The sequence below is a fragment of the Prionailurus bengalensis genome, chromosome A3 (genome assembly GCF_016509475.1).
Source record: "Prionailurus bengalensis isolate Pbe53 chromosome A3, Fcat_Pben_1.1_paternal_pri, whole genome shotgun sequence".
In the NCBI taxonomy this organism is placed as follows: Eukaryota; Metazoa; Chordata; class Mammalia; order Carnivora; family Felidae; genus Prionailurus; species Prionailurus bengalensis.
In genome coordinates this window covers 108,979,797-109,002,566 of record NC_057354.1, presented here as the reverse complement: position 1 = coordinate 109,002,566, position 22,770 = coordinate 108,979,797, and the positions used below count along the sequence as shown (strand labels likewise).

The following is a 22,770-nucleotide window of genomic DNA, read 5'->3' as shown; positions in this document are numbered from 1 at the left end:
CTTAGCCAATTAATTACTAATAGTTGATTACACCTAATTAACACATTAGATTATGTGCTAAATAGTTATCATTGACAGTGTTTGGCAGTTTTGTCATCTTATTGAACAAGATTCTACTCTATGTAAGAACATAGAATGGGCACCAAGGATCCCAAGAGGTGGAAGAAATAATCTCTTTTCTCAAGAAGTTTATAATCTATTTAGACAATGAGATTATTTATGTAAGATAAATAACAGTAGAAAGTCATGGTTTTGGTTCCAATTGAGTTCAGAGGATTCCAAGAAAGGAGGGCTAATTTACTATTGGATTGAAGGAGGAAGTTCCAGAGGTTATGGGCCTGAGTTAGACCTCAGGGAATGAGGAAGGATTTGACAGTTGGGGTAGGGTGAGGAAGGCAGACAAGGCAGAAGGAATGGGGGAGACAAGGCAGGAATGTAGGTGATGAATTAACTCAGAAGGCTGGAATTATCCCCTACAGGTTGGAAACAAGGTTGGAGAGGAAGGTCAGGGACATTGTGGAGGACCCTGAAAAAATAATTTATGTATTACATTTTATAACTCAAGTTTTTGAGAAGGAGTAAGAAACGACCAAAGGAAAATAATCTAGTAGTGGCCTAGAGTGTTGAATAAACTAATTAGGAAGCTCCTACAGAGGTTTAGGCACAGAGGAGTCAGGGTTGAAACAAAGAGGTAACATGAAAAGCAAAGGAGGAAATTTAAGAAATCTGACAAAGAAAGACTCAGAAGGATTTTACTTCCTTTAGACTGGACGGGGAGAGGAAGTTCATTCGGAGGTCTTGAGCCTGGGTCAATGGTAGTGCTAATGACAGAGCTAGAGGAATCTGAAGGAGGAGGCTGGATAGGTTAAGATGACCAGTGTGATAAAAACAGCTTGAGGGGTGCCTGGGTGGTTCAGTCGGTTGAGCGTCCAACTTCGGCTCAGGTCATGATCTCAGGGTCTGTGAATTCGAGCCCCGCGTCGGGCTCTGTGCTGACAGCTCAGAGCCTGGAGCCTGCTTCGGATTCTGTGTCTCCCTCTCTCTCTGACCCTCCCCCATTCATGCTCTGTCTCTCTCTGTCTCAAAAATAAATAAGAAACATTAAAAAAAAAACAGCTTGAGTTTGAGGTGACCATGGAACAGCCAAGTGCAAATATTCATTGGAAAGAAATATAACAACCAGGGATATTCATTTAGCAGGGGAAAAAAAAAGATCAGAAGAAAAGTCAGTTTTGTTTCTTTCCCTCAAAATAAAGACCTGAGTACTAGGGGCACCTGGTGGGCTCAGTTGGAAGAGCATGCTACTCTTGAACTTGGGGTCATGGATTTTAGCCCCACAATGGGTACAGAGATTACTAATAAATAAATAAATAAATAAATAAATAAATAAACAGAAAACCCAAAACCAAACCAAACAAACAAAACGACCTGAGTACTAAAAAACAGTCCAAACTGCATACTGAAAGAATTAAGGATTGGGAAATTATAAACTACTTAACATAATTCCAGTTGCGGTTATAGTGGGTTTTTTGTTTTGTTTTCATTTTGGTTTTTTGGTGTTTCAGACTGAACAAAAAAACAATTATGGGAGGCTGTGGGGACTGAGGGGCTGGGGAAGGGAGGCCACCGGTTGCTATATCACCAAGTTGCTAAGTAATATTTGGAGATACCCTGCTAGATTTTATTTATTATTATTATTTTTTAAATTTTTATTTTTTGTTTTTTACCCTGCTGGATTTTAATCTCAGCATTTTAGAGCTCCAAAGACTTTGAGAGCCTCCTTGTACTAGATCTGAGAAAATGGAAGCCCAGACTCTCGTGGCTTCCTCTTGGCCCTGCCGAGTGAGCAGTCAGGGTCGGATCTTAGTCCAGTGTTCTTCCCATTTCTTGACCCTGCCAATCAGCAGGTCAGGATCTGGGGGGAACATTTTTACATTGATCCATGATGGGAAGCCTTGGTGAAAATGTTCAGATTGCATGATTGAAAAGCAAAATGGATGGTCTATGAAAGGCACTAAGTCCCCAGCATTGGAGGTGGAAAATGATGTGGCTCAGCATGTGTGTGCCCCTCTGTTAGACTGATTTGCCTTCAGGTAAGGGAATCATTTTCAAATGACATCAGGACAGGATGAAACGGGCATAATCTGTGCAGGGAATGATTTCCTTATAGTATGTTTAGGCAGCCCTGGAATAGATTTCAACTGAGATTGTTCACTGTGTTTCTATATACAGTATATTTTTCAAGGTTCTGAAGGATAGGATTGCTATCTAACTCTCCGGGATGGCAGAAGTATGTAGTTGTGTGGAGACAGGAGGATGGAAAACTTCTATGTTTCATTTACTTATTCTTGTCCCAAGTTGTTCCCAAAAGGAAATCGAAACAGTGCAACAAGAGATTTAGGAATCAGTATATATAGCTTCTTAGCGAAACCAGTCCCAACGTGTTCTGGTCTCTTTATGGAGTATTTCTAGACCTCTCCACTTTGCGCCAAACTTTCCAGATATTGGTAAGAAATGGTAAGAAAGTACTCAGTGATTGGGTTCAGTATGCTTTAGCTCTAGGAAGGCCGTGTATGAAACAGGCTGAAATGATTAAAGAAACAATCAAACTAATGATGAATTTATATTTTTTCATCGATGAACAAAAATATTGAATGCGTCTTATATCGAGGTTAATATGTTGTTGGACTCTAGTCATAACAGGTTATAAGATGATCCTTGCCTTTGTGGGGATAGGTGACAGTTGAGGAGAATAGGTGACGTCAAGGCAGGCTTATGAAGGGAATAATTGCCCTTTGAAGGTTGAGTGGGATTTGGGTTGGCAGAGTGCAGAGGGTTTTAAGGCAGGGGAAAGGCAGGGACTGAGATCCTCAGGTATAAATGCATAGACCAGTTGTGCAGGGAGAATGTTGTCGTTTTTTAGTGGCTCAAGAACATCACTGACTCCTGTCAATGGTGCACGAGCTGGGGGCTATTCTTCTAACTGAAGTTATAGATTTGCAGGGTTTGTCTATGATTTCCAACTTCTGGAGCTCCCTGGGAGGTAATGAGAAATTACAGTCATTCTCAAGATTGGATTTGCTCTATTCTCCTTTCTAGCAGTTCTGAAAGTGCCAAAGGCAGATCCAAATTGGATGTGTCACTTTATTTGAACTATGAAAAAACTTCTCCCAGGAGAGGCAGCGGTAACCTGGTTTCCCCTCTTACCTAAAAAGGCTTTGGTGACTGATGATCTATTTCACAAGGTACTACTAACTCAGTCACGTGATCCAGCTCTTGTGAGGCCCGCTGCTGTCTCTGCCTCAGCAGGAGGAATGCTTCCTGAGGACTAGCTGAAGTTGGCCATGTTGATAGACTGCTCTGCTAATTAGGGTCATCCCTAGGGCTGGAGGGAGCTCTCTCTGGGGCTCAGGCTCTTTCCTTCACAGCTCTCCCAGGAGCCTCTCTTGCCCTTCCCATTTTCCCAGGCAGGACCAACCTGGTGAGAATACAGCGACAGTCACTTCATCTTCCTTTGAAGTAGGCATTTGCCTTGCACTGGGGCCACACTGTTCTCTCCATCTCTTGCAGAGTGTCTCAGAGAGGCTCTGAACTTCAACTCAGATGAATCCAGGGAGAGAGCCTGTTTGAAAGGTTGAAATTAAAGTGAGTCAAACTGGGATAAGAAAAGAGAGAGGGCGCATTTTCCTAACCAGACCCATACTATAAAGCATTCAGGTTCACGAAATTGGGTTCTGGCACATTTATGTATGCCAGTCAATAAAATGAGTCAGAAGAGCCCCTGGAAGTAACAGGGTCGGAAACTCTTGGTACGTTTTGATGTCTTAAATGACATGATAAGTTAAATTTTAATTTTAATTTTAAAATAGTTATCTCTAACCACTGGGTTGTTGTGTGTGCGTGTTAGCATGCTGGTGTTCTTTGTTTTCTGATTGACATGTTGACACATGGCAGCTCAACCAAATAACTATCCTGACTGATATTAGGGTAAACAAACAACTTAATGCCCCATGGAGTGGAAGTGGAAGGATCTCTGTCATTCCATATTCTGATGTAAAGAACCTCTGTGTGCTCTTGATCTATGGAATCACCCACTCTTTGCCCTCTTCTCACTGGCTTTGGGTGCTCTGAGGTTGCTGGCAATGGTGAGCTTCAGTTATAATTCGTTTTGGTGTGGGACCATTCGTCAGGAGATCCTGCTCTATCCTGGTTCCAATGGTGGGCACAGGGGATACATCCTGCCACTAAAACTTTGCTTGATGGGTTTTCCCCCCTAACAAAAATTACCTCCAGGCTAAACCCTTGTTCTATGTAACAGTAATTCTTTTTTGCTTATGTGAAGCATGTGTGGGAAAAAGCATGCTTCTCTTGTGGTACTGGATGAGAATTCAGTTCATTTCCATGAATATTCGTTGATGATGTGCCCAAAATGGCACAAGGAGCTGGGGATACAAAGATGAATAAGACCACCACTCTGCTCCCAGGTTGCTCACAGTCTGGTGAGGAGACTAGCGCTCACGCAGTTAACCAAGGATGTGATGATGGCCTTATGACCTGGTCAGTGGCAGGGCTGACCTTTTTCTAGCAACACCTATATTCGGGAAAAAGTTAATTAAGAGGCTGACTTGAGGACCAAAGACCATTTTCAAAATAAGACTGCTTATTTTTTTTCTTGTTCAGCTAATTTTTTAAAATTTTATTTTATTTTTAAAAATTTATATCCAAATTAGTTAGCATATAGTGCAACAGTGATTTCAGGAGTAGATTCCTTAGTACCCCTAACCCTTTAGCCCCTCCCCCCTTCCACAATCCCTCCAGTAACCCTCTGTTTGTTCTCCATATTTAAGAGTCTCTTATGTTTGGTCCTCCCTCCCTGTTTTTATATTACTTTTGCTTCCCTTCCCTTGTGCTCATCTGTTCTGTGAATAAGACTGCTTATTTTGAGGGATGTCTGGTGGTCCTATATTTTAATTCTTTAATTTATTGCCTTTGCCACCATAAGTTGCTATGTATTCAAGAATGATTTGATGATTGTATATATTTTTGGAAGCAGGTACAAAAATTACATTATCATTGAGGTGTCCTCATTATAAACACTTGCATCTGTGCCCAGGTATTGTGAAATTTGCTTTATCTCCTTACCATTTTGCTTCTAAGGGTCACACTGTGCTCTCTTTCCTTTCTTGAATTATGTTGATTAATGAACTGTATTAATAGATTTGTAAGCATCCAGCCATTTTTACACTCTAGAACGAACTCATGGTATTGTAATTTTGCTTTCAGACATTTTATTTAGAATATTTGTATTTTATTTATTTAGGCTATCCTAGAGTAGCTTTGGTATCAGAATCTCATGGGATGGATTTCGTGATTTACATATATCCTATTCTCTGATACAGATTAAATAATACAGTCACTGTTATTACAGAAATTTCTTGTGATATTATCCTAGATTATTTCTTATTTGAAGCATAGACATTTGACACCCCTCTTTCAATTATCTTCTCTAAATAGGTGTTGTGGTTGACATTACAATTTTTAAATTATTTTATTTTATTTTAGAGAGAGAGCACACAAGCAGGGAAGTGGGACAGAGGGAGAGAGACAGAGAGAGACAGAGAGAATGCTAAGCAGGCTCCATACTCAGAGTAGAGCCTAATGTGGGGCTTGATCCCACAATCCTGGGATCATGACCTGAGTTGGAATCAAGAGTCAGACGCTCAACTGACTGAGCCACCCAGGCGCCCCCAAAAACAGAATTTTTAAAATAATATTTCATAGCCTCTGAATTGGTGGTTATAGCCCTCTTCTTTGTCCTATTTTGTATTCTTTCTTTTTCTCTCAATCTCCCTCTGTCTCATCAGACTTGCCGGAACTTTTCTCCTTTTACCAATCCATTTAACCTGTTTGTTCAAACAGTTCGCAGAGCCCATATAGGAAGTAAGACATTTGTTTTAAAGTTTATTTAATTTTGAGAGAGAGAGAGAGCACGGGCAGGGGAGGGACAGAGAGAGAGAGAGAGAGAGAGAGAGAGAGAGAACCCCAAGCAGGCTCCACACCGTCGACGCAGAGCCTGATGAGGGGCTCAATCCCATAAACCTTGAGATCATTACCTGAAGCAAAATCAAGAGTCAGATACTTAACTGACTGAGCCACCCAGGCACCCCAAGAATACATCTTTAATGACAGTAAAAGTGGTTCCTTCTATTATAGTGTTTTGGAATCCTGTGTTATGAAGTGGCTTATTTAAAGATGTAGGCTAATAGAATAGTGGTCTTACTTGGAGCTACTTCTTGTGTAACTTTGAGTAAATACTTAATTGTTCAGAGCTTCAGTTTCCTTTGGTCCTGGGTGGTAACAGTGCCCTGCACAGCACTGTTGCAATGATCAAGTGATACAATGTAGGAGAACCTGCAAACAGTGACATATGTACAAACAAGGTCATGAAATATGCCATTTCATAAAACCTATGTCACTTCTAAGCTATAGAAAAAAAACAAACAACTACTTCCATAATTTTTTTCAAGCATTCTTCTACCAAAGATTTTAGAGATTTTCTTCTCTGAAAATGTTTGCAGAATTTGTCCTGATGAATTACTTTAGTTTCAGGGGAAAATATTTCCTCATCACCCTCCCCCCAACATAAAAAGTTCTCATTCTACTAAATTAGAAATGTGCACTAAAGACCCATTCAATAAAGGACACTGAAATGAAAATTAGCTCAAGTCTGCTTTCAATTAATTTCAATTCCCCAAAGTGCCAAACTTTCTTTTTCTGTCACAGCAGTAATTGGAAAGTAATAGACAATCCTAAGTTTTTGTGGTCTTATGCGTGTATGTGTGTGTGCGGTATACATTCTAGGTCAGTCTGGGGGAGGGTCAGGAGATTTTTCTCAGTATTCTTTAGGCTTGTAGTAACTTTACTAATATTATAAACTTTATTAATTTCATAAAATCTGGCTATAACTTCTTAGATTAATTCCTATTTCTCTATTGCAATAATTTTAGAGCCTTTGTTTTTAAGCAGCAGAAACCAATTTTATTTTATTTTTAATTTTTTTATGTTCATTCATTCTTCAAAGGCAGAGCATGAGTGGGGGTGGGGCAGAGAGAGAGAGAGAGAGAGGAAGACACAGAATCCGAAGCAGGCTCCAGGCTCTGAGCTGTCAGCACAGAGCCCGACGTGGAGCTCGAACCACAAACCGTGAGATCATGCATGACCTGAGCCGAAGTCGGACGCTCAGCTGACTGAGCCACCCAGGTGCCCCTAGCAGAAACCAATTTTAAAAGGAAATGCTTCCCCACAAGCTGCAGTTTGTTTTCAGGCAAGAACAAAGAGACTCTAGTTGAAGGGGATGGAGAGAGGGGGCCCGGGACTCCACGAGCTTGGTGGCTTTGTTTCTGTTCCCAAGGCAGGTTTGAAAAAGCCCGAGGGCTTTGAAGAGTACAGACTGAAAACCATTGCTCTATATAATGATCAGGCAAGGTTTAGTAACTAAGAGACTTTTCCTAAAAACATTTTTCAAGGGTCTGCCAAGGCCCACACAGGTGTTTTTAAAGGTTAGCACTGTAGAGATGGAAAGACAGGAGGAAGACTGGGGAGGAGTAGAAGCCATATGAACTTGGTGAGAGGAATGTGGCAGCATTTGATGGTTATTCAAAGGTAGGAAGTGATTCCAGGGCAATGAAGGAGAGAGCAGAGAACGGGCTCAGAGAGTAAGGGATTCCCACAGGAAATGAGGAAAAGACTATAAGTAAGATCTCAAAGGGAATCTCAGAATGTAGTAAGTCTTTTCCTAGAAAAAGTCATACTACTTTTCCATGTAATCTTGTTGTTATCCTCCCTTTTAAGATGTGCCTTTCGATATATGTTAGTCATTAATATGACCATAGTGTTGGAACTAGTAATTCTCTTCTGGAAACCTTGCCTAAGGAAAAACAATGTCTTAAATATGGAAAGAAAAAAACTATATTCCTTTTAATATTCATTTGTTATAGTGGAAACCAAAAAACTCTCCTAATGTTCAATAATCTTGGGGAACGAAAGAAAACAATAACACATTTCCTTAAACAACTATCTTTCAGTAACTAAATATAATGGTTGCTAACTATTTGGAGAAAGCTGCAAGTAATAAAAGTACCAGTTCTGAAATCACAGAGACCTAAGTCGCAATCCTGGCTCCCTCTGCCATTTTTAAACTACGATCCTGGCTATAATATTACCTCCTTTTTCCAAGTCTCAATGTTCTCATCTATAAAACGAGGATAATAATACGTGTTCAACAGGACCAATATGAGGATTCAATTAAATGTGACAGTATAAATAAATATGAAGCATAGTGATTGGCACATAGCAGGTGTTCAATAAATGTTATTTCTCTCTCCACCATTCTTTATATGGCACATGGAAAGATGCTTATGCTCTATCAACAGATTGGTTGACAAACGTAAGGAAATACATGGTTTCCTAGGAAAACATAAATTACAAAATTAATCAGAAAAACTGAATAGATCAATTACCTTTGAGCAAGATCTGTCTACCTTTTTTTAAAAAGGCACCAGGTCCAAGCGGTTTCATAGCTATACTCTATCATCTTTTAAACACCAGATAATTCCAACTTAAGTGAAAAATTTCTAAATTATAGGAAAAGATTGAAAACTCTCTAATTCATTTTAAGAAGCTAGCGTAATCTGAATGCCAAAAAAGAATAAAAGACAAAAAACAATAAACCTCCCACAGATCAAAATCATTTATGAATATAGATACAAAATGCCTAAATATTAACAAATAGAGTTCAGTGTACCAAAAGAGGTTTACTTACAGCCAAGCAAATATTATAGGAATGCAAGGATGATTCAACATCAGGGAATCAGCAAAATTCATTAAAATAATAAAGGAGAGGGGCGCCTGGGTGGCGCAGTCGGTTAAGCGTCCGACTTCAGCCAGGTCACGATCTCGCGGTCCGGGAGTTCGAGCCCCGTGTCGGGCTCTGGGCTGATGGCTCAGAGCCTGGAGCCAGTTTCCGATTCTGTGTCTCCCTCTCTCTCTGCCCCTCCCCCGTTCATGCTCTGTCTCTCTCTGTCCCAAAAATAAATAAACGTTGAAAAAAAAAATTAAAAAAAAAAAAAAAGGAGAAAAAAGCAATTCTATCAATAGCTCTTGAGAGTACTAATAAAATATAGTATCCATTCCTAATAAGAAATTTTAGTAAAATAGAACTAAAAGGAAATTACTTAAGTATGATAGAGATGATTTACCAAATAAGAAGCATCATTCTAAATGACTTTAAAGACATTTACATTAAAATCAGAAAATGGATAATGATGTCCACTATCACCATTATTAGTAAACATTATTCTGGAAGCTCTAACAAATACAATAAGATAGGACAATGAAATAACCAGTATAAATATTTGAAAATAAGGATAAAAATCACCTAAAAAGGGAGCACCTGGCTGCTTCAGTTGGAAGAGCATTTGACTCTTGATCTTGGAGTCGTGGGTTTAAGTCCCACATTGGGTGTAGAGATTACTAAAAAAAAAAATAATAATAAATAAATAAATAAACAAACAAACAAACTTTAAAAAAAATTTAGAAAGCTGAATAAATACTCATTTAAAAATCTTCCATAATTAATAAAGGAATTTACTAAGGTGGCTAAATGTAAAATAAATATGCAAAGAAATAGAGAATACAAAAACCAGCTAGAAGTAGAAGTGAAAAAGTACCATTTAAAATAGCAATAAAAAATACTTAAGAATGAATTTCACAGGAACAGTACCGGATCTTTAAGAAAAAAACAATAAAATCTGATTGAAAGACCTAAAACAAGATCCAGTCAAATGGAAAGAATATACATGTTCAAGGATGACAAGATCTGATGTAAGAAAATATCAGTTCTCCCAAATTAATATATAAATCTAATGCATTTCCAATGAGAATTTAAATTTTTTTGTAATGGGTAAAATGACTTTGGAGTTCATTTATTCACATGGAAAAATAAATGTCAGGTAAAGCAAATTATAAAAAAAAATAATAGTTGACTTGCCTTACCAAATATGTTTAAAACACAGAAGAACAGCCATAGTTTGTGGTTTGGGAACAGAAATAGATCAGAATAGGATAGAGGACGTATAAAAGATCTCTGCGTGACAAAAGTAATATTCAATTCCATGAAAGAAAAGGATGGCTTATGTAATGGCCGGTGCCAGTACAAGTGACCATCCATCTGGAAAATAAAGAAATTAACACTCCCCTGCACCATATATTATAATAACAAGTTCCAAATGAATGAAACACTTAAAAATAATGAAAGCCTGAGAAGAAAGTTTAGGGAAACATACATATAAAATCTTGGGGCTGCATAGAGCTTTTTAAAAAATTTTTAAAAAAATGTTTATTTATTTTGAAAGAGAGATAGAGAGCAAGCAGGGGAGGGGCAGAAAGAGGGAGATAGAATCCCAAGGAGGCTCTGCACTGTTAGTGCAGAGCCTGAAGCATGGCTCAAACCCACAAACTGTGAGATCATTACCTGAGCTGAAATCAAGAGTCAGATGCTTAACTGACTAAGCCATCCAGGAGTCGTAGGATACAGAGAACTTTTAAAGCAGCTCAAGAAATCAAGAAGTAAATTAGGAAAAAGTTCTATTTGACTTCATAAATTCAAAAATGTTTTAATAGCAAAAGTGACTGCAAAGTCAAAAGACAAAAAAGACAGTTGGGAAAAATAACTAAAATTCACATGACAAATAAAAATCTAATCTCTAGAATATAAAAACTCTTACTAATTGATAAGGAAAAGACAGATGACTCAATGGGAAAATATGCAAAGCAGAGGAATAGGTAATCCCCAAACAGCAAATCTAAATGTACAGGAAGGACACGTAGAGGTGCTTGGTAACTCTAGCAATCAGCAAAAGTAACAATGAAATATCCCTTGTCACACTCATCTGACTGGCAAGAACTAAAAAGTGTTAACATCTGCTATTGGCCGGGATGGGATGCAGGAGAAAAGGTACTCACACAGTTTTCCTGGGGGATATGGGAACAATTACAGCCTTTTTGTAAAGCAGCCTAGTCATATCTATTAAAATCCCACATAATTAAAAGTAAGGCTCTATGTACCAAGCTGTTTGTTGTGGCATTGTTTGCAGTGGCAAAATAATGGAAATAGAGGGAATGTACATCAATACAGAAATGATTAACATAGGTCATTCACACCTCAGGTATTGTGCAGCCATGAAAAACAATTTATTAGCTCTACACCCATTAACTTGGAAAGACTGCCATGAAAGAAATAAGATGCAGGGAGGTGTAGTGGGATACTACCATGACATGTATGTTCTGTATATATGTTTGTACATGGTGATATGAAAATGGAGAGAAGAGTGGAAAAACACCGGCAGATTGTTAACACCAACTGGGACTGGGGAGGAATGCTGCCACTCTCTGCTAAAGTGACCACAACAACAAAAAAAACCATGAGTAACAATGATCCAGTTAAAAAAAATTTTTTTTAATTAATTTATTTGAGAGACAGAGAGAGGAGAGGAGGAGCAGAGACAGAGAAGGAGAAAGAGAGTCCCAGGCAGGCTCTGTGCTGTCAGTGCTGAGCCGACGCGGGGCTTGAACTCATGAACGGGGAGATCATGACCTGAGCCGAAACCGAGTCGGATGCTTAACTGGCTGAGCCACCCAGGTCGCCCAACAATGATCCAGTTTTTAAAAAGAAAGTAAAATGCTCGTGCTATAATGCAGGTGAGATAGTAGATACAAGTAGGTCCATGAACAATCATGTAAAACATTCAAGAGAAAGAAAGATGGGCAGGCAATACAACTAAATGATCATCATGGCTACTTAAGTGAAGGCATTAGAGTTGTCTTTTCTATGTTTTCCAAATTTTCTCTAATGTAGTTTTGTTACTTCTGTAATTAAATATATAAAATAAAAATTCGTATTTACCCTATATTAACCACACTGTTTTGGTTATGTCTTGAAATCCATGACCATGTGTACATATGTGAGCTTGATGATGTCCTAACTCTGAAAATGTGCAAATTTACACTATATCTATGATATATGAATGGTATTTTTGGTTTGTTTTCAATGACTTGCAAATTAGATAACTAAATCCCTAGGAAGTAATTAGCCATAAAAACATGGCTTTACATATTTCAAACTTTTTTTCCCTCTAAACAGTAACAGAAATCACTTCTAAAAGTCATTTTCAAAGCTGTGTGGCTTTGGGCAGGTCATTTCTCTTCCACTCTCCAGACCTCAGTTGCTTCACCTATAAATGATGAAGCTGGATGAAATAATTTTCTCAGGGCCTTTGGCTCTAACGTTTCATGATTTAATTTACATACATCAAAGAATGCATTAGTTGTCAAACAAAGGAACAGCTGCTAAGGAGAAGAAAGTTTTCATCTCAGTAACACTCACATCAGCTGTAAAAGACATTCAGATAACTAGAGAAGATGCTCTACCCTGACATAATGTTCATGCTCATGTGAAAAGGGTGTAAGATCCCAAAAGTATATAGCCTTGATTTTCTTGATATCCCTCATTTATAAATTATTATATGTTGATCAATCATTGGAAAGGATTAAAGTTCTAGATGGCCAAAAAGAGGTCCAACATCCACAACACTGACATTTAATCGCATTTTGAACCCGCAGCTATGTGTCCAATGGTCGCTACAACCAGGCCACATTTGATAAGCACCTCCAGTGTGTAGTCTGCCAGATGCTGAAAGTGGGAACAAGGTCATCCAGGAGCTTACTGTGTGATGTATTGGCCTTCATACTTGCTCAAGTTTTTTTTTTTCTTTAAAAAAATTTTTTTAATGTTTATTTTTGAGAGAGAGAGAGAGAGAGAGAGAGAGAAAGAGAGAGGCAGAGCACAAGCAGGGGAGGGGCAGAGAGAGGAGACACAGGATATTAAGCAGGCTCCAGGCTCTGAGTTGTCAGCACAGAGCCTGATGTGGGGCTAGAAGCCATGAACTGTGAGATCATGACCTGAGCCGAAGTCAGATGCTTAACTGACTGAACCACCCAGGCACCCCATCAAGTTGTTTTTTTCTTAAGATGATTTCCCTGAACTATATAACCTATTAATAAAATCAATGGGCCTAAAGTAATTGATATGATCCAAAAAAGAATATATTAAAAACTATACATTAAATTTTTTAAATTTTTTAAACTTTATTTTATTTTTTAAATTTTTATTTGAGAGAGATAGAGTGAGCAGGGGAAGGGCAGAGAGAGGGAGACAGAATCAAGCAGGCTCCACGATGTCAGCACAGAGCCTGACATGGGTCTTGAACCCACAAACTGTGAGATCATGACCTGAGCATAAATCAAGGGTTGGATGCTTATCTGACTGAGCCACCTAGGTGCCCCTAACTTTTTTTTTTTATGTTTATTTATTTTTGAGAGAGTGCAAGTGGGGGAGGGGAGAGAGAGGAGAACAGAGGATCTGAAGCAGGCTCTGTGTTGATAGCAGTGAGCCTGATGTGGGCTTGAACTCATGAACTGTGAGATCATGACCTGAGCTGAAGTCAGACGCTCAACCGACTGAGCCACCCAGGCACCCCAGTTAACTTTACCTTTTAAACTAGGTATGAACTTAGTATCTTCACTCTTCTGAAATTACATAAACCTCAAGTTGCTTCTAATAGCTGTGTTCATTCCAATCATTTTAAATTAGCACATAAAGTAAGTCCAGTTACTTCACCAGTTCTGCCTGCTAACCCTTCCTGTTGATTTCAATGGGCAGGTCCAGAGAAGAAGGGGTGGCCTGATCCAGGGACAATGAAGATGGAATGCTGAAGAGTAAGGTGGAGGAAAGAAGCAACAGGCACCATGGAAAAGACCAAAACAAAGCAAGGTTAGATTTTTTCCAATGTCTTGCTTTAGATCTCAGAACTTAAGAAATGTAGGTTTCAGTCTTCTTTTGCCATTGTATCAAAACATGAGAATAAGTTGCCTTGGCTATTCTCATTTCCTTATTATATAATGACCACAAAGAGCACAGACTTGGTGCTGGAAAAGCGGGAAATGCTGTATCTATAATTTGGTGTGAGTTGTTATCTTATTTTTCTTAGCAATAACTTTGGGACTTGCTTCAGAGCAACCTGCTGAATAAGGCCAAGATACAGATTCAACTAATAAACACCCAACACCTTCTAGGTTAGCCTAGAAACATAAGTGCTCTCTCTTTTCATCTTTACCGTATAGAATCAACCATACAGAAGTAGTTTCTGTCATCCTCTCCAATTTACAGATAAGGAAACAGTCATAGAGATGTCAGGCTACAATCACAAAGTGTCAAAGTTTGATCTGGGAGCCTGGACTTGGTTCCCATGTTCTGGTTCTTGCCATGGTACCAGGCTGTTGGGACATAGTATAAAATGGGCTAAGTAATCTTTACTCAGACTTGTGTGGGGAGTTGTGGTGATCTTAAACCATCTAGATTTTGTAGGAACAGCCTTCTGTCTGTGTACGCTCTGGGCTGAGGTTATGTATTATTTATTATTTATATTTATTTAGAGGTTGGCTCCTCTAAGGAAGGGTTTTCTGTACCACCATATCTTAAGTGAACAATACATACATCCACACAACCAAATATTCGCAACCATGGCTTAAAAAAAATTTTTTTTTAACATTTATTTATTTTTGAGACAGGGAGAGACAGCATGAACGGGGGAGGGTCAGAGAGAGAGGGAGACACAGAATCTGAAACAGGCTCCAAGCTCTGAGCTGGCAGCACAGAGCCTGACGCGGGGCTCGAACTCACGGACCGCGAGATCATGACCTGAGCCGAAGTCGGATGCTTAACCGACTGAGCCACTCAGGCGCCCCAACCATGGCTTTAATCTATAAACTGCAGAGTGACACAGTGGAGATATAGCTAAATGGATGAGCAGTGAGCTGCATGTTTTACTTGGATTGTCCTTCTTCATGGCCAACCAGTGTGGTTCTGCAAGGTACACTGTAAGCCGACCTTTTTTCTCCCTAGTTTGTAAGTGGTTTTTACAACCTGCTATTTCCTTTGTATTTGCCCTGTGTTTCTCAGTCTTTAGTGTTGCCAATACTATTTTCTTTCTGCCTGCATCCTTCCCAGAATCTTTCCTTTGACAATTTCCTTCTACCAACCCTCTTGCCCAGGAAGACAGTAAGATTGCCTTAGGTGATCTGGGCAGTGACAGCAGGGGAGAGCTCAGAAGTTTGGCAAGGACATTGTATGCAGGCCTCCTGAGAACAACACAGTGACAACTAGACAGGTGCTGGGGCAGCCTTCCTAATTGTAGAATACCCTCTCAAGTAAACTTCTACCAGCCCCAAGGACAGGAGGGAAACCTTCATGGGCATTCCCTTCTGGCTGATTAATGAGCATTCATCATTCAGTTTGGTTGCAAAACTTGCCCACTGTGGTAGGACATTTTTGTTTTGTGTTGTTGTTTTACTACAAGAAAGAGTTATATCAGATAGATACGGTTTGGTCATTAGGATGTGAATCTAGAAACCACCTACACCAGCTTATGTTTTGTTCTTGTATCATTGGTTTCTTGTCATGCAGCCACAGATTTAAGATCCTAGAAGTCCCCTTATTCCCTACATGTGTGTGAAGGGGATAGGGACAGAATGAGTCATGTCCATTGAACAAAGCTCTTTCTTCCCACAGGAGAGAATGAACATATACCGATGAATAATCCTTCCACACAGATTTACCAGGTAAAGACAACTTAGATTGTTTTGAACACTCCTATATGTAATAGTGATGACTGTCATTTATGTATAAAGTTTTCCAGCACTCAACAATTGCTTCCACATTTGTCATTGGTGTTTGTTAACTTAACAAGACTGAGGTAGGCGGGGCAGAGAGCACCATTCACATTGTACTTTTGAGCAAACTGATTTTTGAAGGACAACTTATCCAGGTTATAAATTACAGTGCTACCCGCCACCCCCCCCCCTCCCAATCAACTCTGCTTGTCTTGCCTGTTGCCACCAACACTATGGCCATTAAACTGTGCAATAACATTTCTGTAAGAGAGAAGAAGAAAGCAAGGTCTGTTTTTTCTTAGTTTGCTATTTTAGCAGAGAGCATTAAGAACTGAAAGGAGGTTAACATTGCAAATGTTCAAATATGGTGACAGAAAAAAATTTAAGCTCCTTTTAAACAATGGAAATAATTTACAAGAAAGATAAAAATTCTTCAAAACATTTTATAATATGTTTGCAACAAGGGTCGCATCGGTCTGCTTTGGCTCTCTAAACAGTGTTTATTTGGCTTCTATCTCTAAATGTAAATTTAAAGTAAAATTCTGTCCTTAAAAATCATGGAAGTTTATTCTGATATAATATGTAATATAAAAGCAGCTTGGGCTAGGAAAATCCATGCTCCTCTCTAGAGTTAAGGCACTGTTATCTGGAAAGCATGAGAAGGAAGAGACAATTGACAGGGCTTGGTGGCGGCTGGCAGAAAGGGTAATTTCAAGTTGGCCATAAGACTTTAACCTGTGGTAAGGATAAAGAGTGGTCTCCTGAAAAGAGATACAGGAATCCAGAAGAGTGGAGAGTTTTGGGGGGAAATGTTATTTAGATTTGTTGAGTTTAAGTGATAAGTAAAGTGAAAATAACAATAGTTCCCAGAAATATCATGCAAGATATCATCGCTGTGTGCCGAGTCAGAGCAAGCCAACACAGGATTATGAAAACATTTCTGTAATCATATTGCTCCTAGACCAAGACCAGCAATGGAAAGGGGTAGAGGAAACAGCCTCATTTCAATTTAATACATATTTATTGAGCAGTTACTATGTGCAAAATCAACTGCTTGGCCTAATGAAAAATAAAACAGATGCAACAGACATTCACAATTGATTTTTAAATGTCCACCACCTGGAAAACATATACAATAAATAGCTCACACAAGGCAGGCCACTGGAAGGATTACACAGAGGCATTGATATGGGGGAGTGATGAATGAATATTGGCTGAAGGATTTCAATGAGGCATTTAAGGACAAGTTGATCATTTGGTAAGTGGATATGGGGAAGGGTATTTCAAACAGAGGGGCCAGCTTGAACAAAGGCCTGGAAGCAGGGGTCAGTCTTTCCTCAGTGCTAATTTGATGCCTCACTCGTCTATGACCTTCAAATGCCTTCCCTGCCCACCTCCACTCTGTTCACATCTGACCTGTGTATGCATTTGAATGAGTGTGAGTATGTCTTTAAACTGAGGTATGATTTAAAATCTATTATAGGTTTTATGTAGGTCACTCCCTGAATGTTGGCTAAATATAGCAGCAGTGGGGGGTGGCCTCATTCTCTTATTGTATCACAAATCCAAGTACATCTGTTCACAGTGGAACAAATGAAGCAGTGGAATGAAGTTGGTCTATATGACCTCTGTGGTGCTGTGATTATAACCCCATCCTTGTTTTAAAAGAACGCTTCCTAAATCCCAGTCTGTTTACTCCAAGCAACATTTAACCAAAAGAAGATGAAAGAGAAGTAAAGAAGAAGAGGAAGAGGAAGGAGGGAAGCAGGGAGAGGTTAACTATAATAGAATACAATTTACAGCAAAAAGGGAGAGCAAAATATGACATTTGAAGCAAAATATGATATTTCAGCCATTTTCTATGTCTTTATTTTATTTTCTTGATAGACCCCAATCCCTACCTGAAATTATAGCAAATATTAACTTGTTTCTTTCTTTCTTTTCTTTTTTTTTTTTTTTTAATTGTGTGTCTCCTTCTCTAGAATGTAAGCTCCAAGGGCAGGGATTTAGTACATTTTGCTCTCTGTTGTATTCTCAGAAGTACAGTGCCTGGAATATAATGCATGTTCAATAAATATTAGTTGAATGAATGAATGAATATCTGCAAGATGTGTATATTGCTTTGAGCCAAGAGATCTGATGCACTTATTCAGTCTGGTGCCAAATGATGTTTGGAAAATTGTCTGGTTCTTTTGGGGAAAATTGTCTTGTTCTTCTTTGGGAAAAAGGGAAAAGAAAAGGAAGACATCCTTACTTCATACCCCAATCAAAATAAACTAAAAAATGGATTAAAGGACTAGAAATAAAAAAAGTCAAACCATAAAAGTTTAGAACTAGTGAATATTTATCTTGTATCTGGATGTGAAATGTCTTTTTAAGTAAAACAGCACTGGAGGAAATCACAAAGTAAAGGGCCAGAGAGATTTCACCCACATCACAATTAAAATTTTTCCCAACATAAATATATTTTTAACAAATTCAGAGGCAAATAACCAAATGGGAAAACTTCTTACAAGAAAATATCATAAGGGTTTAATGATATAAAGATAGTTGATACAAGTCAGTAAAAAAAGGAAACTTCAGAGATCTCAGTAGATTAAGGGCAAAGGACACAGACAGTTTACCAAAGTAAAATTACAGATGGCTAATAAATAGAAGATTGAGGTTTTCAAAGCTGACAACAATCTAATTAGCAAATAATGAAATAATATTTAGTTCTGATGAGTGTGTGTAAATTGGTGGAAGCTTTCGTAAGAATTATTAGTTAAAATACAGTGAAAGTATTAAAATGTCCATACCTCTAATTGGCTCTCTGTTCTTTGGATGGACTTGACCTCCTTGGTGAGTAAGGAACATTGACCCAATCAGGTCATGGAAGCCGACAGGAGAACGAGCACTACTATCTCCCAGTTCATTCCAGAAATATTACCAGAACAGGTGAATCTGTGTGGATACACTGACTGCTCCTTAGCTCACATTCCTTTTGATTGGAATCCAATCCATCCCACTTCAATCTCATCCTTTGTCCGCTGTACATAGGCCTCTCAAAGTTTACCCAATCTCTTTTCCAGAGTCAGATTGTGTTGCTTCAGACTGATTACTTCCGTTTGCACAAGGATTCTTTAAAATAACAGTCCATTAACATGAGCAGTGCTGGTGGAATCTGCCAGTCAAGGCAACAGATGTGGTAACTGCACCATTTAGACCAGCTCAACTCTTGCCTGATGATGTGAATTCCAACTGTGTTTTTGGCTTACTTGTAGGGATGTAAATCCTGTAGCTTCCTCCACTTATATTACTTATGTTTTATGTATTTTATCCAAGACATGTTTTTCTAAATACACTAATTTAGCCCTTTAGGTCAAATACTGCCTAACATCCTTAAACTCACAGTAATTTCATATTTAGGAATTTATCCTAAGGCAATAATCTGAAATACATACAAAGCTTTAAATAAAAAGCATTATATGCCAGCACTATCGATAATATTGAAAAGTTATTAAAAGTTATAGATTTCCAAGAAGACTGAATGGGTAAACTCTGGCACAACCACAGGATGGAATATTGAGTGGCCATTAAAAATAGACAGAAAACATTTTGAAGGCTATAGGAAAAGGCTTATAAGAGTGTTTGGCAAAAAAAGGAGGGGCAGAATAAAAAATATATCTGTAGGGTGATTTCAACCATATAAATGTCTGCACTTACATTCATAGAACAAAGCAGAAGGAAATGTGCCAAAACATTCGTGGTTATATTAAAGTAAGGAGATTCGAAGAGATTTTTTTTCTTTTTTCTTTTTGTCTGTAATGAAAAGAATTTAAGCCAATGAATTATGTGCCAAAAGGACCCCTAACTGAAAAACCATGGGAACCAGTCCTACAGCAATAGGTTTCATCATTAAAATTGTCATTGTAAGTTTCCAGGATTTGTAAGTCCTATTCGAGCCTCAGTCTCTTTTTGCCATTGGGGAATATCTTCTAACACCAGAGAAATTAGTTCTACTAGGCCTGTGGTGCATTCGGGGATGGATAAGATAAATATCCAGCATGCCACACTTCACATCAGCTTCCATTAAGAATGGAAGAATGGAAGTAAGAATGACATTAAGGATCAAATTCTATACGGAGTGTAGAGGAGTAGATTTGGGAAATTTGCTCTTGACCATTCGGGCAACTTGCTGCCCACTTTGTGTTTTAAATTATTACATTTATGGGGATTGATAAAGAGGCCTAAAATTAAGAATATGAAAGCTGGCAGAAAGACCACATTTCCTCTCTATAAACCCTGGTTTAGGGGGAAACCAAAGAAATTATGTTGGCATCCTTGCCAGCATGTGCTGCTTCTCACAGAGCCTTTAGTCAGGTGTCGAAGGAATTCAGCCTGCCTTCTGGAGTTTTTTCAAATCTTGACATTTATGACTCAGCAGGGTTCTCAAGGCACAGGCCCAGTCCCCCGAATTTGCCCCATAGTAGTCTCTGACCTTGATAATGGGACAGAATGAAGAACAAGTCTGTGTAAAAAACAAGTGGGAACAATTTGCATAATGTATGAGAATTTAGTCTGAGGGATCTTTGGTGGAAAAAAACTGGAAGACATTGATTAAAATTCACCTTGAGAAGAGTTAAGAAGCCAAGAAAGTAAAGAAAATTGAGAAACAGAAATTAAGAACAGGAAATAGGAAGAATTCGGACTCCTCTCCCCTATTTCTTTGAGCCTAAGATGCCCTCTGTGGTACCCTAGGCTTCGAAGTACAAGTCTTCCCTGAACCTGCCTCCAGTGGGAGCCCGTCTCCAGCGGCAGGATGGAGGGATCATAACCTCTCTAGAGCAGCTTCATGAAAAAATCAACGAGATGAGGAACGTGTTCAACTCGCTGGAGAACAAGGTAGACACCCATTTCTAATCCTTGGGGTGGGCTGCGGGCTGTCAAACAAGAGAGTTGAAGAGACAGCAGAAAAAAGATATTAAGTCCATGTCCTGGGAGTATTTTTCATTCACAAAGGAATGGCCAGTTGGTACTGGAAAACCAGTCCATAGCAGCTAAAGACATTGAGCCCCACGCATCTTAAAAGTGACGTGTCTCAGGTGTGTGATGGTGCTCACTTTTGGCATCTCCTCCCTGTCTGATCAGTGGTTGTGAAGCCGTTTATAAAGCAGTAGTGTTACTTCAGTGTTAGGTACCCAAGGGGCTCAACGTAATATATGGGAAGGAAATGGGCTCATAGCTAAAATGGTTTCAAAATTCCCAAAGTCCCCATACAACCTGGCTGTTAGGGAAAACTTAATTTTTTTTTTTTTTTTTTGAGAGCTGGGGTTCTACAGGTGAGGAAAAGTCCTTTCCCCCCGAGGATCCTACTGCTGCATTTTGCTGCTGGGGAAAACTCTACACATCCACCTAAGGGAGCAGTGATAATGAAACCTATTTCTGTCGGATAGTGGTTCCCTTTCTTTTCAAAGAGGAAACCTGAGAGAATTTCAGAGCACCTGAATGAATGTCAGGTTTCCTTCCTTCAACTTTAAAACTTGCATAAATTTTGCTTTGATATTATATACTGTTGATTTTTTTAAATTTTGTTCACAGAAGATGAATTTACATAATGAGAATTACCAGATCAAAAGTAGTTGAGCTGGTGATTCAATCCATTCTGATGACTAGATTAGGATGTGTACTAAAATCCATCACAAAGATTAATTAAAATTAAAAATGATTGGAGTGAAATACAGATTGCTCATGTTGTTTCTCCGGCTTCCAGCCCTGAACATGTGGCAGATCCTGTTTTTTTCCTCAGAATGATCTCTTTGGTTCCTCTACTTCCTCCCTATTCCCAGCCCTTGAAAGAAACCTTTGCGAGGCACAGTGAAACACAAACCCTATATTTTTAAAATGTGGTGTAGGAGACCAAATCACTTTATAGTGGGAGGTGTTTTTGCAAGTTGGAATAATTTGGATAACCAGATTCTGAAAATGTTTAGAAATACACATTTGAAGGAGTTTTGTTAATTTTGTGAAAAGTTCTGTTTTAAAGAGAGATCTGGAGCTAAGAGTTCCTCTACTTAGCAGAGTGTAAGGTCATAAATTTCAAGAAAGTAACATTTTTATCTTATTGTTATTATTATCTTAACTTTCTGTCTGTTGAAATGCTTTTTTCATTTGTTCAATAAAAAAACCTGAACTGTAGAAGTGCTCCATTTTCTCCACATTTCTGTTTGTGCTTAACTTTTTGATTTGCCACTTCAAGGGGGAGAAGAATTAAAATTTCTTGAACACCTTCTATGGACAAGCATGCATTGTAGCAGAAAGCTTATCTACATTTATTCATTAATTCTCCACACAGTCCTGTGAAATAGGTGTTATAGTAATTATTTTATGTATGAGGAAACTGCTGTGAAGAGGTTAACCAACTTGCCTTAGGTCTTACTTCATATAGGAGAGAGCTAGGATTTGTACCCTATCAGACTCCAGAATTGATACCTTTGTCATGGTGTGGAAGTTGACAACAGAAATCCAATGCGCACACTCCTACACGACCAGGCTTGACTCTTGGAGAGAATTCAACATCACTGTCAACAATGTGCTGAACTCCTACCATTTTATCTGTTTCCCACCACTGCAAATGCTGTGTTATCTCCTTTTCCATGACATCATTCAACTATCTACCTACCTATCTATATGACTTCCTCACCTGCAAAGAAATTCTCAGATATGCTTAGTTATTACTCTTTTTATTATTTTTAATTGTTTAAGGGGAAAAAATGACTGAATTTCTTCATTTTCTTATACCACTAGGGGTAATATGACCTATCCCTTCTTTCATGGAATTGAAAGGGTTACTGGATCAAGATTCTGTTTCACATGCATATGTTGCTCTTCAAGTAAATCTCACTTTAAGCAAAGGTGTTAGAAGAAACAATAGCTGGCAGGGACATTTGTAAACTTAATTAATTGCTTGCTTGCTTGTCATAATCAAGCTTCAGCATGTGCTGC

General features: G+C 38.7%; 1 protein-coding gene across 5 annotated transcripts in view; it reads left to right on the top strand.

The window, feature by feature from the left end:
* ARHGEF33 (Rho guanine nucleotide exchange factor 33) overlaps positions 1-22,770 on the top strand; it is a 74,000-nt gene that overhangs the window by 12,457 nt on the left and 38,773 nt on the right. For all 5 annotated transcript variants that reach the window (XM_043604116.1, XM_043604119.1, XM_043604121.1 and 2 more), the window contains exons 3-4: positions 13,778-13,888; positions 15,686-15,735. In XM_043604116.1, the coding sequence (XP_043460051.1) occupies positions 13,864-13,888; positions 15,686-15,735 (75 nt within the window). In that variant the 5' untranslated portion in view covers positions 13,778-13,863. The remainder of the gene's footprint in view (positions 1-13,777; positions 13,889-15,685; positions 15,736-22,770) is intronic.